The 12,238-nt window shown below is 36.7% G+C and overlaps 1 protein-coding gene across 1 annotated transcript; it reads left to right on the top strand.

Annotated features, from left to right (window-relative positions):
• Positions 1-1,056: 1,056 nt before the first annotated feature.
• LOC106550763 (methylsterol monooxygenase 1) lies at positions 1,057-11,476 on the top strand. Its single transcript, XM_014068723.2, has 6 exons — positions 1,057-1,159; positions 2,706-3,013; positions 5,860-6,008; positions 6,451-6,577; positions 7,277-7,431; positions 10,670-11,476. Exons 2-6 carry the CDS (start codon positions 2,759-2,761, stop codon positions 10,875-10,877), a joined length of 894 nt encoding a protein of 297 aa, XP_013924198.2. The 5' UTR covers positions 1,057-1,159; positions 2,706-2,758; the 3' UTR covers positions 10,878-11,476.
• Positions 11,477-12,238: the final 762 nt, after the last annotated feature.

Genomic DNA, 12,238 nt, shown 5'->3' on the forward strand with positions numbered 1-12,238 from the left:
AGATTCATTACCAACTGTGATCTTTAAAGCTTTCTTTTCGTCAAGCTCCTGTCTCTGTCTACTTTATCTATGGCCCGCACACCCGCGCCCGCTCCTTACCCGGTTTTTACAAATTCTGCGCTTTCCACGCATGCGCAGAACGCATACAGCGCCTGCGCGATCCTCCAGGAGCAGCTGGAGCATCGCGCAGACGCTAGTATGCATGCGCGCGCCGCGTGCGTGCGCGAGGACGCCGCCGGCCTCGTTCCAACCGATCCGGTTGGAATGGGGCGAGAAACCCACCCCTGATCTATGGAGTATTCCTATGGCCTTGTGTAGGAGGTGGCTGCCCCTCCTTTGCCAAGTTGTTTTTTGGCAGAATTCTTTAAGGATTTACGAGCTGGGAAAACTCCCTAGTTTGGTTCCTTTATCTGTGCTGTCTGTGTAACAATTTCTTCTACTAGCTTTCAAGAATGTCTCTAGCTTTGAAGCCAAGAATAAAAGCGAGATGCAGCAGTGAGGTAACATTTGCAGTCCAGTATTAAGGTTACAGTTTGCTAGGCTAGAAAACAACTAATTTCTGGCAGTATGCAATAATATAAGCAGACGCCAATATTGATTCATACACTCCTTCGCCTTGAAAATATGATACAAGAACAATTAGCTAGCTGAATAAAGCACACTTCAAGTAGGAAAAGGGTTAGAACTGGCCAGTAAGATTTCATAACTGACTGGCCGCATCTGGGCTGCAAAACTCGGAAGAATTGTGTGTCTTTAGGCCAGTTTTGCAGCCCAGATTGGGAGTACTAAGAGCAGTAACGGAGCCTCGTTTTTTACGTGTGTAGAAAATCAAAATGTTTCGTTTGCCCAGGTAGCTTAAGCCAGTGTTCCTCAACCTTGACAACTAGAAGTCCTGGGGACTTCAACTCCCAGAATCCCCCAGCCAGCATAGCTGAATCCCCCAGAAACCTACCCATCTCACTCCATTCCTCCCACCAATAGTAACCTTTCCTGTGTTGTCGAGCGAGCGCACGCCTGATCGTGACGGCACCTCGCGCTTTAGCCAATCGGAGCAGCGCAGCCTTCCTAGCTCTCCCGGGGAGTGTCTTTGAGCGTCTCTGATCTCCTCGAGGGTGAATGTGTTTTTTCTTCTTCTGCTTGGCGGAGAGAGCTGCGCCAGGTAAGTGAACCGGGTCCCTCGCTTTAGGGTGACTGTGTGGTTGTGTGAACCCTGTGCCTTTTCGCGTTTTTGGTTTTTTTTTTTGCAGCGAAATTAACCGGTCTCATCATGCGGAGGATGGAAAGGGTTAAGTAAGCTCCCCGTTGAAATCGGGTACAGCTATACGATTTATATACTGCCAACCCAACCGTTGCATTGTATTCCTAACAGTAATGCAGGCACAGGCACTTTCGAAATGAATTTCATTGCCTTTCAGTACGTTATCATATTAAACATCCCCAAAGAATGACAAATGCCCTCCGCATGTTGGTTTGTTGGTCTGCGTGCGTGTGATTTCTTCCCCGTTTTATTAATGTGTGTGTTTGCCGGGGCGGGGTGGAGGGTAGCATTTTTTAAAAATTTTATTTCGTCAAGTATGAATTAGGTAACAGATAACAAGTATAGACATGATTATGAATACATGAAATACAAGAGAATATTAGGACACGGGCGGTAGGCATGTAATAAATAAAATAATGCTGTAATGCATTATCTTTTAACTAACCCCCAAAACTTTAACCTTAAACTGTCTACCAAGGACCTCACCACATTCCTAAGAGGGCGTCCATAAGCGCACCAGTCCCTGTCCTAATATTCCCATGTATTTGTATCCATCTGCTTATACGAATATGTTTATGTTATATTCATACTTATACTTGTTTTATCATACATGCTTAACAAACCAAATGAAATAATAAATAAAATTTCTTTGTCAAGAAACAAAGCAGATTTCTGAATTAGGGAGGGAAGATTTGTTTTCTGCAAGGGAGGTGATAATTGAAAGGTACTTTCCCAACAGATGGGTAGGTTTATTCATAATGATTGCCTGTTGTGGCAAAATAAGGAAACAGCTGAATAAAGCTAACTTGGTCCTGGACTTTTTTCCAAGGCACTCAAGGCAATGTATCTGTCCCCCATGATATTTTCCCAAAGTTCCAGTGCAGATCAGAGTTATAGAATGGCTTAAGATTTTTGAGTGGATATTAAAATCTCTGTTTTCCACTCCTTATCAAATATTCTAGACAAACATTGCCCAACCTGAGGTCCTTTTTTAGGTGTAGCAGTTTGTATTACACCTCTGGAAAGCAACAGGTAGAATAAGTAGAGAGCTGTTCCAGCTCTATGGTCAGCTGTATCATGCAAAATGCCTTTACTGGTAATTATATTAAATAATAGAGATGCGGAGGCTAAGACCCTGAGCCATGTGTGTTTTGACTTCTACATATATGTTTTTACAGGTACCTGATATGAGACCATAGTCAAAATACAAATCAAATCCATATGCTCAGAATGGGGACAATTATGAATCTCATTCTTTGTGGAATTTTTACATGGGCTCTAGATGAAACCACTCTCAAAACGTACCTATCTGCAAATTTAAGTTCTAGCAATCACAAACCTGTTTGTGTAATATGTGCTGGTTGAAGAGTTGATATATAGAATAAAAATATTAATATTGTACTGCTGTTTACCAATAATCGAATTCTCTCAATTTGACATTTTACAGATTCATAGAAACTTTGTTAAGAAATTATCAGTGTGATGTGCCAGAACTGAACGATGATGAATAACAATAGTTTTGAGATACTGCATTCGGCCTACTTTGCTGTAGAATACATTGACTCTTTCCTGCCTGAGAATCCAGTACAGCAACCACTTAAAAATGCTTGGAACTATATGCTGGACAATTACACTAAATTCCAGATTGCGACTTGGGGTTCACTTCTTGCTCATGAGCTTTTATATTTTTTAATATGCTTACCTAGCTTTGTATTTCAATTTATACCTTATATGCAAAAATATAAAATACAGAAGGTAAGATGGAATTTTAACCGTGTAGAGAGCTATGTTTTAATTTATAGTGCTAAAACATTAGCAGGAATTTGGTAGCACTTTGTTTAGCTAAGGATTCATTAAAACGTATAAATGTTTACTAGATATGCAACTCACTTTATCATACTAATGTAGGATTTAAATTGGGGTGAGATGGGAGTAAGGAGGGCAAGACCATTGGTTAGGGAAATGCAGTTTATGTGTAAGATAGATTACTATTATATCAGAATTTGTATTATGTTAAAAACGTGTTTGTTGAGATTGCTAAAATTTTTGAGAGATATGTTCATCCATCCGAGTTACTTTGAGCTTGTCGTCTCTCAACCCAACCATCTCCCAGGGTTGTGGGGAGAATAGGAGGAAGGACATTTAAGTATGTTTGCTGTCTTGAGCTACTTATAAAAAAGGAGGATAAAAATAAATAACATTCATGTTCAGCAACCTCTCATTCAGTGATGGACTTGAAGTCCTGTTTATAATGCCTCGGTAAGACCACACTGAGTATACTGCATCTAGCTTTGGTTGGCACAATGTAAAAAAGATGTTGAGACTCGTAGCAAGAGTGCAGAGAAGAGCAACAAAAATGATTAGGTGACGTGAGGCTAAAACATAAAGAATGGTTGCTGGAATTGGCTTTCTTGAGTTTAATGAAAAGAAAGGACTAGGGGTGACATGATAGCAGTGTTCCAATATCTTAGGGGTTGCTATGAAGAAGAGGGAGTCAAGCTATTCTCCCAAAGCACCTGAGGGTAAGACAAGAAGCAATGGGTGGAAACTAATAAAGTAGAGAAGCCACCTAGAACTAAGGAGAAATTTCCTGACAGTGAGAGCAATTAACCAGTGGAACAACTTGCCTTCTGAAGTTGTGAATGCTTCAACACTGGAAGTTTTTAAGAGGAGATTGGGCAACCATGTGTCTGAAATGGTATAGGGTCTCCAGTTTGAGCTAGAAGACCTTCAACTCTGGTATTCAGACTGTAGAGGTTATTTCATTCCATTAGGAATGATATGTTGTTTGTATTGGATTAGAAAAGATATGCATCCTGTGCCCGTTTCTTGATAAGATTCCTATTCCACCTGACTGAACCACTGTGTTCTCATTGTAAATATTGACGACATTGGGTTAACCTTTGTTAGTCAAGTATCAGTTTTTGTGTCATTATCAAATGCCATTGAAGTTCATTTCTTTAGATGCACAGAGTGGTTACATTTAGGATTTAAATTGGAGTGAAGGGAGAGGAAAGATTGTTATACAGATACAAACTACGTATAAAATAAATTACATATACCATATTTTTCAGAGTATAAGATGCACAGGAGTATAAGACACCAAGGTTTTGAACAGGCAAATTTAAAAAAAAATATTTTTTTTGCACTCTGCAAACCTGAAAACGGCCCATTTTGCACAAAAATGAGCCTGTTTCCCCCCCCCCCCCCCAAAAGGCATGAATAGCCTTTAGGAGGCTTACAGAGTGAAGGAGGCGGAGTTTCGGGAGGCAAAAAATGCTGTATTCAGTGTATAAGACGTATCCAGATTTTCACCCTCTTTTTTGAAGGAAAAAGTGCATCTTATACGGTAATTACATTTATAGTGTGTTAAAAGCCTTTGTGGTTGTTGAGATTTTCTGTGATTGCCTGAAACCTTTGGATGTCACTTCGTGGACCACCATAGTGTGTCCTGGGAGGTTAAAGTGATCTGATACTACTTTATCCTTGTTATGAGTTGTCCTAATGTCAAATTTGTGTCCATTTGTTCTTTTGCAAAAAAAAATAAATGGTATCTAGTTTCAGTTCTATCTGGTAGTATTGAAAGAAATGAATAAAAAGGACTTGAAACTCTGATGATTAAATTAAATTAAATTTACCTACTGGGATATTATTTGGCTACTCTTAACCACAATGATCTATTCAAAGATATGCCTGAGATGCAATAAATGCTAAGCTTCAATAATTACACTCAACAAGTTGTGAAAATATAACTTTAAAAAAAATCATGAGAACAAACAGCTTTTCTGTCAGGCTTGGAGCTAGTCACTGTTGAAGAACATGTTGTTAATGTGCCTGCAAATTATTTGATGGAAGAAGACTGAAGTCTTTATGAAATTCATAAACTATCATGAAATTACGGGCAGCCCTTTAATTGGCAGCCATATACTTGCCTACAGAAAACTTTATTTGAAGCAGAGATTTAACTAGGTTTATAAATGATACCAATTGATTTATAACTTATATAATGTGTGAATTATTCATTGAATCCTCGCTAATATTTGCATTGACTAAAGTGCATCAGAAGAAATCTCACCTGAAATTATTAGCCAACATCTTAGTGCAGAACAAATAAAATCAAAATTAAAAATAATCAGAGAAAACCTCTCTAATTTTTTAAAAAATCAGATGGTTTATATTCAAATCACCGCATGAATGCACATTTTGCAGTGCAATATTTGAACTCAAGTTAAGCAGCTTACTTTGCTGCAGTCCTATCCATATTTATGGAGAAAATACCATTGAACATAATGACAGCTATCTCTGTAAGTAAACTTGCCTAATATTGTATTCTTAATTAAGAGAATCACTATGAATGGGCAGTAATTTTCCTGTCTCAATACTTGGAATAAACATATGCATATGGGGTAGATGGCAAGGACAAAATTGTATAACCTCAAATATTTATATGTGCCAATAGGAGACATTTCAACAGAAGTACAGAACATGAGGATCTTTTTTGATGTTGGCATTGTAGTTGGAAAGAGAGCCAGTGGGTAAGATGTAATCAGTTTCCTACATGCACTATTTTAATTATTTTTGTTTATTTGCTGCTGTTATAGGATAAACCAGAAACATGGACAGGACAATGGAAATGTTTCAGAACAATTTTCTTCAATCAATTTTTTATTCAGCTGCCTCTCACATGTGGTACCTTTTATTTCACAGAATATTTTAATATTCCTTATGACTGGGAAAGGATGCCAAGATGGTAAGCAATATTCAACTATTTTTCATTATTTGTTTCTTAAAAATACATATTTCCACATATTAAAAATATTGGTATGCTGATAAAGAACTGGGTTTTGGAGAAATTTCTAGAAGTTTGACCAAAAATGTTTTTGAATCTGTGGTTCAGTAATTTCAAATTTATTAAAAATGACAATAGAGTGAAACCTTAATTTCATAGACTAGTTGCAGGGAAGCAATGCCTGTTATTCCTAATTGTCTGTTAATCTCTATACATTCTACATCTATGTAACTACTATGTACTATCTCAAACAGCAATTTATTTTGCTGTGCTTGTTGCTCCAAGAGGGAAAAATGTTTTATTAAAATTTCTGTGTCTGATATGTCAGGTTTCTAGCATTGGTCATTAGATAGATTGCACATACATATATGCATACATCTCAAAAGCTAATTTTCTTTTAAAGGTTTGAGATACTTGCTCGGTGTTTTGGATGTGCTGTGATTGAAGATGCCTGGCATTATTTCGTGCATCGACTACTTCATCATAAGAGATTGTATAAATACATCCACAGAGTACATCATGAATTTAGTGTATGTAATTTCTTAAGTTTTTGGTTTACATGGTTTAGTTGTATATGCAGTTACCAATAAGAACATTCCATGCAACTCACTGGATCTGTTTCAGTACATGATTGCAACCTTAAAATTTCATGTGTTAGCTATTATTTTTAGAAATAGGGAGAAGAAACCAGCAGGTTTATTATTTACCTATATGATTGATTTACTCTTCTTCCTACTATATGAGCCAGAAAGATTACAAGAGGTGAAGAGTTTGCATTTCAGTAAACCAACAATATTTTTGTACAACATTTGTACATTTGTCAATTTTACTCGAATAACTAATTTTTGTTTCTAAAATAATAATAAATTTAGTTTCAAGCAACCTCTTTAGCATGATATTTTTAAAATATTGAGGAAAACTTCATAGAATACATAAGTGTACTGATCTATAGAATCTTATTTGTGTGTCTTTAAGTCATACAGTATCCACACAGTTATATAAGGGACTGCTGTTTTAAGGAGCTGAATGGAGTTAGCAATAGCAAATATTCTTACATTTAGAAATGTAATCAATTTATTCAGTCTTACATTTCCTGAAAATGTCTGAGTTCAAGGTTAGCACATGAAGGAAGAAAATGTCCTGAAATAGCCATATTAAAGCATATATATGAAATTTTTTCTTCAGTATGGATATAGATGCACAAACCTTTTCTGTATACTTTTCTTCAGGCACCATTTGGGATGCAAGCTGAGTATACACATCCTTTAGAAACTGTAGTCCTTGGAGCTGGATTCTTCATTGGAATAATTATCTTATGGAATCACCTAATTTTGCTATGGGCATGGTTAATTTGTCGTTTGATACAAACCGTTGATATTCACAGGTAATCTGTTACTTATTTATGATTCTTTTTTATGTTCAGATTTAGAAATTTTAACATTATTTAAACATAACTATTTGGAAAAAAAATAGTTATTTTTTCAAATAGTTAAGATGCCAATAGGAGAAAGAAGTATGAAAGATACAAAAAAAGTATTTTACATAAAGAAATACAAAAATGCAGCCTAGATAAAGAAAGTGGATTAGAATAAAACATAAGATGAAATGAAAGAACTTGCAATAAAAATAGAAATAGACAAGAAAAATCAGGAGCCTAGAAATAACAAGGACAAACACCAGAGGTTTTGTGTAAAGATGCACAATGGAAGACATAGTTACTGGTAAATATTTGAGGTTATACAATTTTGTCCAGTGGTGATAGACTAGGAGACGTTAATATTAAAAGAGATTTCAAGGAGATTCACTATTGCCACTACTGCTTGTTATTGTCAACAGTACTGAATAAATCAAGTCATGGCTATCAAACATCAAAGACTTCTGCCAGGCTATCCTATTTTACATAGATGAACTGAGGCTGCATGAAAAAACACCATCTGAAACAGAATTCCTTCTCAAGACAGTCCCTTTATACAGCCAAGATATTGCAATGGAATTTGAACTGGGTAAACATGCCAGCCTCACCATCAACTGGGGGCGGGGGGGGAGGGGGAAATAGTGAAAAGGGAAGCAATCAAGATGCTCTATGGAAATGCCATCAAGAGTCTGGATGAAGACGATCACTACTAAAACCTGGGCATCCTTCAAGCTGACAACATCAAGCACTTTGATAACAAGAAAAAGGTCAGAAGTGACTATATCATGAGAGTGAAGACAATTTTAAAGTCCCAATTCAGTGGAGGAGATACCATAAAGGCAGTTAGTACTTATTAGATACACAGCTGGAATAGCATACTGGAGTCAAGCAGAACTAAATGTCCTAGATAGGAAGACCAGAAAAATAATGACAATGAACCATGCCCTTCATCCAAACAGCAATGTTGACAGACTACTTACCAAGGAAAATAGGTAGATGTAGAATGTTGCAAGATAGTTGAAAAAAAACAAAACTATTGGATGTATATCTGGACTGAAGAAGATGCATTGATGCTAGTATACTATGAAAGGTTATTAAGTATTAGAGAGACCTGACAATGGCTGAGAGCAAGAAAGTTGAAGAAAGAGACAGAGGGAAACTAATTCTGGTTGCAGAAGACCTAACCTTAAGAACAATAGCAACAGCACTTAGATTTATATACTGCTTCATAGTGCTTTACAGCCCTCTAAGCAGTTTACAGAGTCAGCATATTGCCCCAACAATCTGGGTTCTCAACGCATAGAAAGCAGGAATGGAGGAGACACCAACAGTCAGCAAATGCTGCCTCTTCAAAGAAGCTGTAGAAACAGTGGATCACCTAGTTTGCTGCAGAAAATTTGCCCAAACTGATTACAAGTCATGGCATGACAAAAGAGCAACAATGGTGAATTGGAAGATCTCCAAGAAATATTATTTGCTTGCAGGCAAGAATTGGTGGGAATAGAAAAAAATAGAAAAAAATAATAGATAATGAAGAAGCTAAATTGCTTTAGAACAGGGGTGTCAAATCTGATTGCATCACAGACCATATCAGGGTGGTGTTTGCATTTGCGGAGCTGAGATGGGTGTGGCCTGTGCAGGCCGTATGCAGCCCGCGAGCCATGTGTTTGACATCCCTGCTCTAGAACATTAGATTTCAAACAGATGGGAATCTGCCATATAACTCCCCAAATCTAACAATTGTTAATAAGAAAGACAAAAAGACTGAGAGACATCAAAATCAAAGGACTATGGCAAAAGAAAGTAATGACAGTACCAATAATAATAGACCCATTGGGCGTAATCCCAAAACATCTGGTGCACCATGGTTTGGCATGACCAAACCAACCAATTGCAAAAGGCAACTTTAGTTTAGGGCGGCTTAACACTCTGTGATGTTATCTTTAAAACCATTAGGCAGATAAAAATGCTAAATCCAGTCTGAACAACTGGCTGACTGCATGACAAACCATAATAATGATATATTAAGTTTATATGCCACTGGCACTCAACAAATCTAGGCAGATTACAGATCGTTAAAAACATTTAAAACAAATTTTAAAAAAGAGCAAAGAGTTAGCAGACATGGATGGGAACAAAGAAAAGGGGCCTTGAGTTACACTCACCAAAAGCCAGGGCAAAGCTAGATTTTCAGGGCCCTTGAAAACATCAGATGGCTGGACCATTCAAATCTTGTGAGGAACCACATTCCAGAGGGCAGTTGTTGGTACAGAGAAAGGCATTTTTCTAGGGTTCTGATAGATGTTATTGTTTAATCAATGGAACTCAAAAGTGCACCAATCCTGCGAGATCAGATTGGTTGGCAGATACTGTGGGAGATAATGAAAAATATGAATAACTTGCTTGACTAGGTTTATGGAATGTAACAACTGTATAGAAACTTGTATTAGAATTTACTAGTATATTATTTTTTAATTTTTTCTACATGTTATAAGCGTATAATATATATACTTAGAGTATATATATATATATATATATACTTAGAGTCACAACCCCTGGTATGCCCAAGTATGGGAGGAAGGTCACACTTCCACTCTCTGTCTCTCTTTGACAGAGAGTGGAAGTGTGACCTTCCTCCCATACTTGGGCATACCAGGGGTTGTGACTCTAAGTATATACCTCCCACCCTGGCTGGCTGATAAGGAGTCGTTCTCTGTAGCTCAAATGGTTAACTCCCCGCCTGGGAGGCAATGGAGCACAGGTTCGATTCCCAAACATGGGTATGGCTAGCTGATGAGAGCTAAATAGCTTGAAATAGATCTATACTAGTCTCCCTTTATTTATTTATCAGCATAAATATAACAAATGTAACAAAAAGGCAACAGTAAAATATATATATATATATATATATATATATACACACACACACACATACATACACATACATACACACACACATACATACACACACACACATACATACACATACATATATATACACATACACATATACATACACACATATATACACATATACACATATACACATACATACATACATACATACATACATACATGAAACTCAGAGGGACCTATTTCCAAATAGATACAGGATCCCATTTCAAACCTTTAGCATTAAACAAATTACATATCAAATATGAGAAATATTATATTATTAAAAGGTGCATTCCATTGTTTTCCCTTTCAGTGGCTATGATATTCCTCTGAATCCTTTACATTTGCTGCCCTTTTATGCTGGGTCTCGCTTTCATGACTTCCATCATATGAACTTCATTGGAAACTACGCTTCAACCTTCACATGGTGGGATAAATTATTTGGAACTGATTCACAATACATTTCTTACAAAGACAACATGAAGAAACAGAAAGACACAGTGGAAAAAAAGATGGAATAAATTTCCCATTTGCGACACTCTTTGGAGCACCAAAGAGGGAAGAGGCCTCCTATTTTTGCTTAAAACTAGAAAACTTAACAAGTATTGCAATTGAAAGCAAAATGTGGCTTTTAACAAACAAACCAAGTTTAGGTTTGCAGCAGGAAAAACATTCACTGATTCAGTTTCCAAATGATTGCACTTTTTCTTATAGATATCTCAAACAAATGCAGTGTATATTTAAAAAAATGTTAAATATGAACAAACGATTGAAATTATGTAAAAAAGATATACATTAAAATAAGAGAGGTTTTTTTGCATTAACGGGAATCCTAAAGTTTAGAAAGAACAGCTATATTGAATTCACCAATTAAAAGTTTGCAGGAATCCTCTTTCCCAATTAGGTGTAAAAAAAAAAGATTTAAGAAACCATCTTAATTTCCAAAAAAAAAACAAAAAACTTTTTACTTCGTTTTTAATTACTTTTATTGTAATCTGTATTACACATAACTGTAAATTGATAATTTGATTATTAAGCTAATTTGTCTTAAAATAGCTGTGGTTGATTTCTTTGTCATTTTTCTGTACAGCAAATAAAAATAATATGTGGGTTCAGGCTATTATTGCCTGGTTTCTTTTTTTTAAAGGTTCCTTTCCTAATAAAAGGAATTCCTTGGTTCCTTTTGGTTTGTTCCTAAAAACAAAAACAAAAAGAACAATTTCTTACTAATTTTGCAGGTATTTACTCTTAAACTTTAATCATCTATAATTGTAAATATACAAGCCTTCTTAAAAGTTGCATGGATTGAAAAAGTGCTATGTTTGTAGCAACAATTTTACTTTCTGTTAATACACAATGGCAGGTATTGATAATTAGAACAGAATATGAAATTTGATAGTGGAGACTTTAGATTAGGGGTCTTCAAACTTTTTAAACGGGGCCAATTCATGGTCTTTCAGACTGTGGGGGGGGGGCAGACAAGCTGGGGGGGTGTTGCTAAGTGGTCATGTGACTGGGTGGGCATGGCCAATTTAACAGTCCAAACAATACATAAAAATTAAACTTTTAATTTGTTACGCTCCTGGGGGTCCGACCCATCGCGACTCCATGACAACGTTCCTCCAGTCCTTCCTGTCCTCTACCATCTTTTGTCATCAATTTAAGCTCACGCCGACTGCTTCAGTGACTCCATCCAGCCACCTCATTCTCTGTCGTCCCCTTCTTCTTTTGCCCTCAATCTTTCCCAGCATTAGGCTCTTCTCCAGGGAGTCCTTCCTTCTCATTAGGTGGCCAAAGTATTTGAGTTTCATCTTCGGGATCTGGCCTTCTAAGGAGCAGATAGGGTTGATCTCCTCTAGGACTGACAGTTTGGTCATTTGGA

Source organism: Thamnophis sirtalis, unplaced genomic scaffold (genome assembly GCF_051295495.1).
Source record: "Thamnophis sirtalis isolate CommonGarterSnake01/CBP01778 unplaced genomic scaffold, rThaSir2_p1.2 scaffold_10, whole genome shotgun sequence".
NCBI classification, from domain to species: domain Eukaryota; kingdom Metazoa; phylum Chordata; class Lepidosauria; order Squamata; family Natricidae; genus Thamnophis; species Thamnophis sirtalis.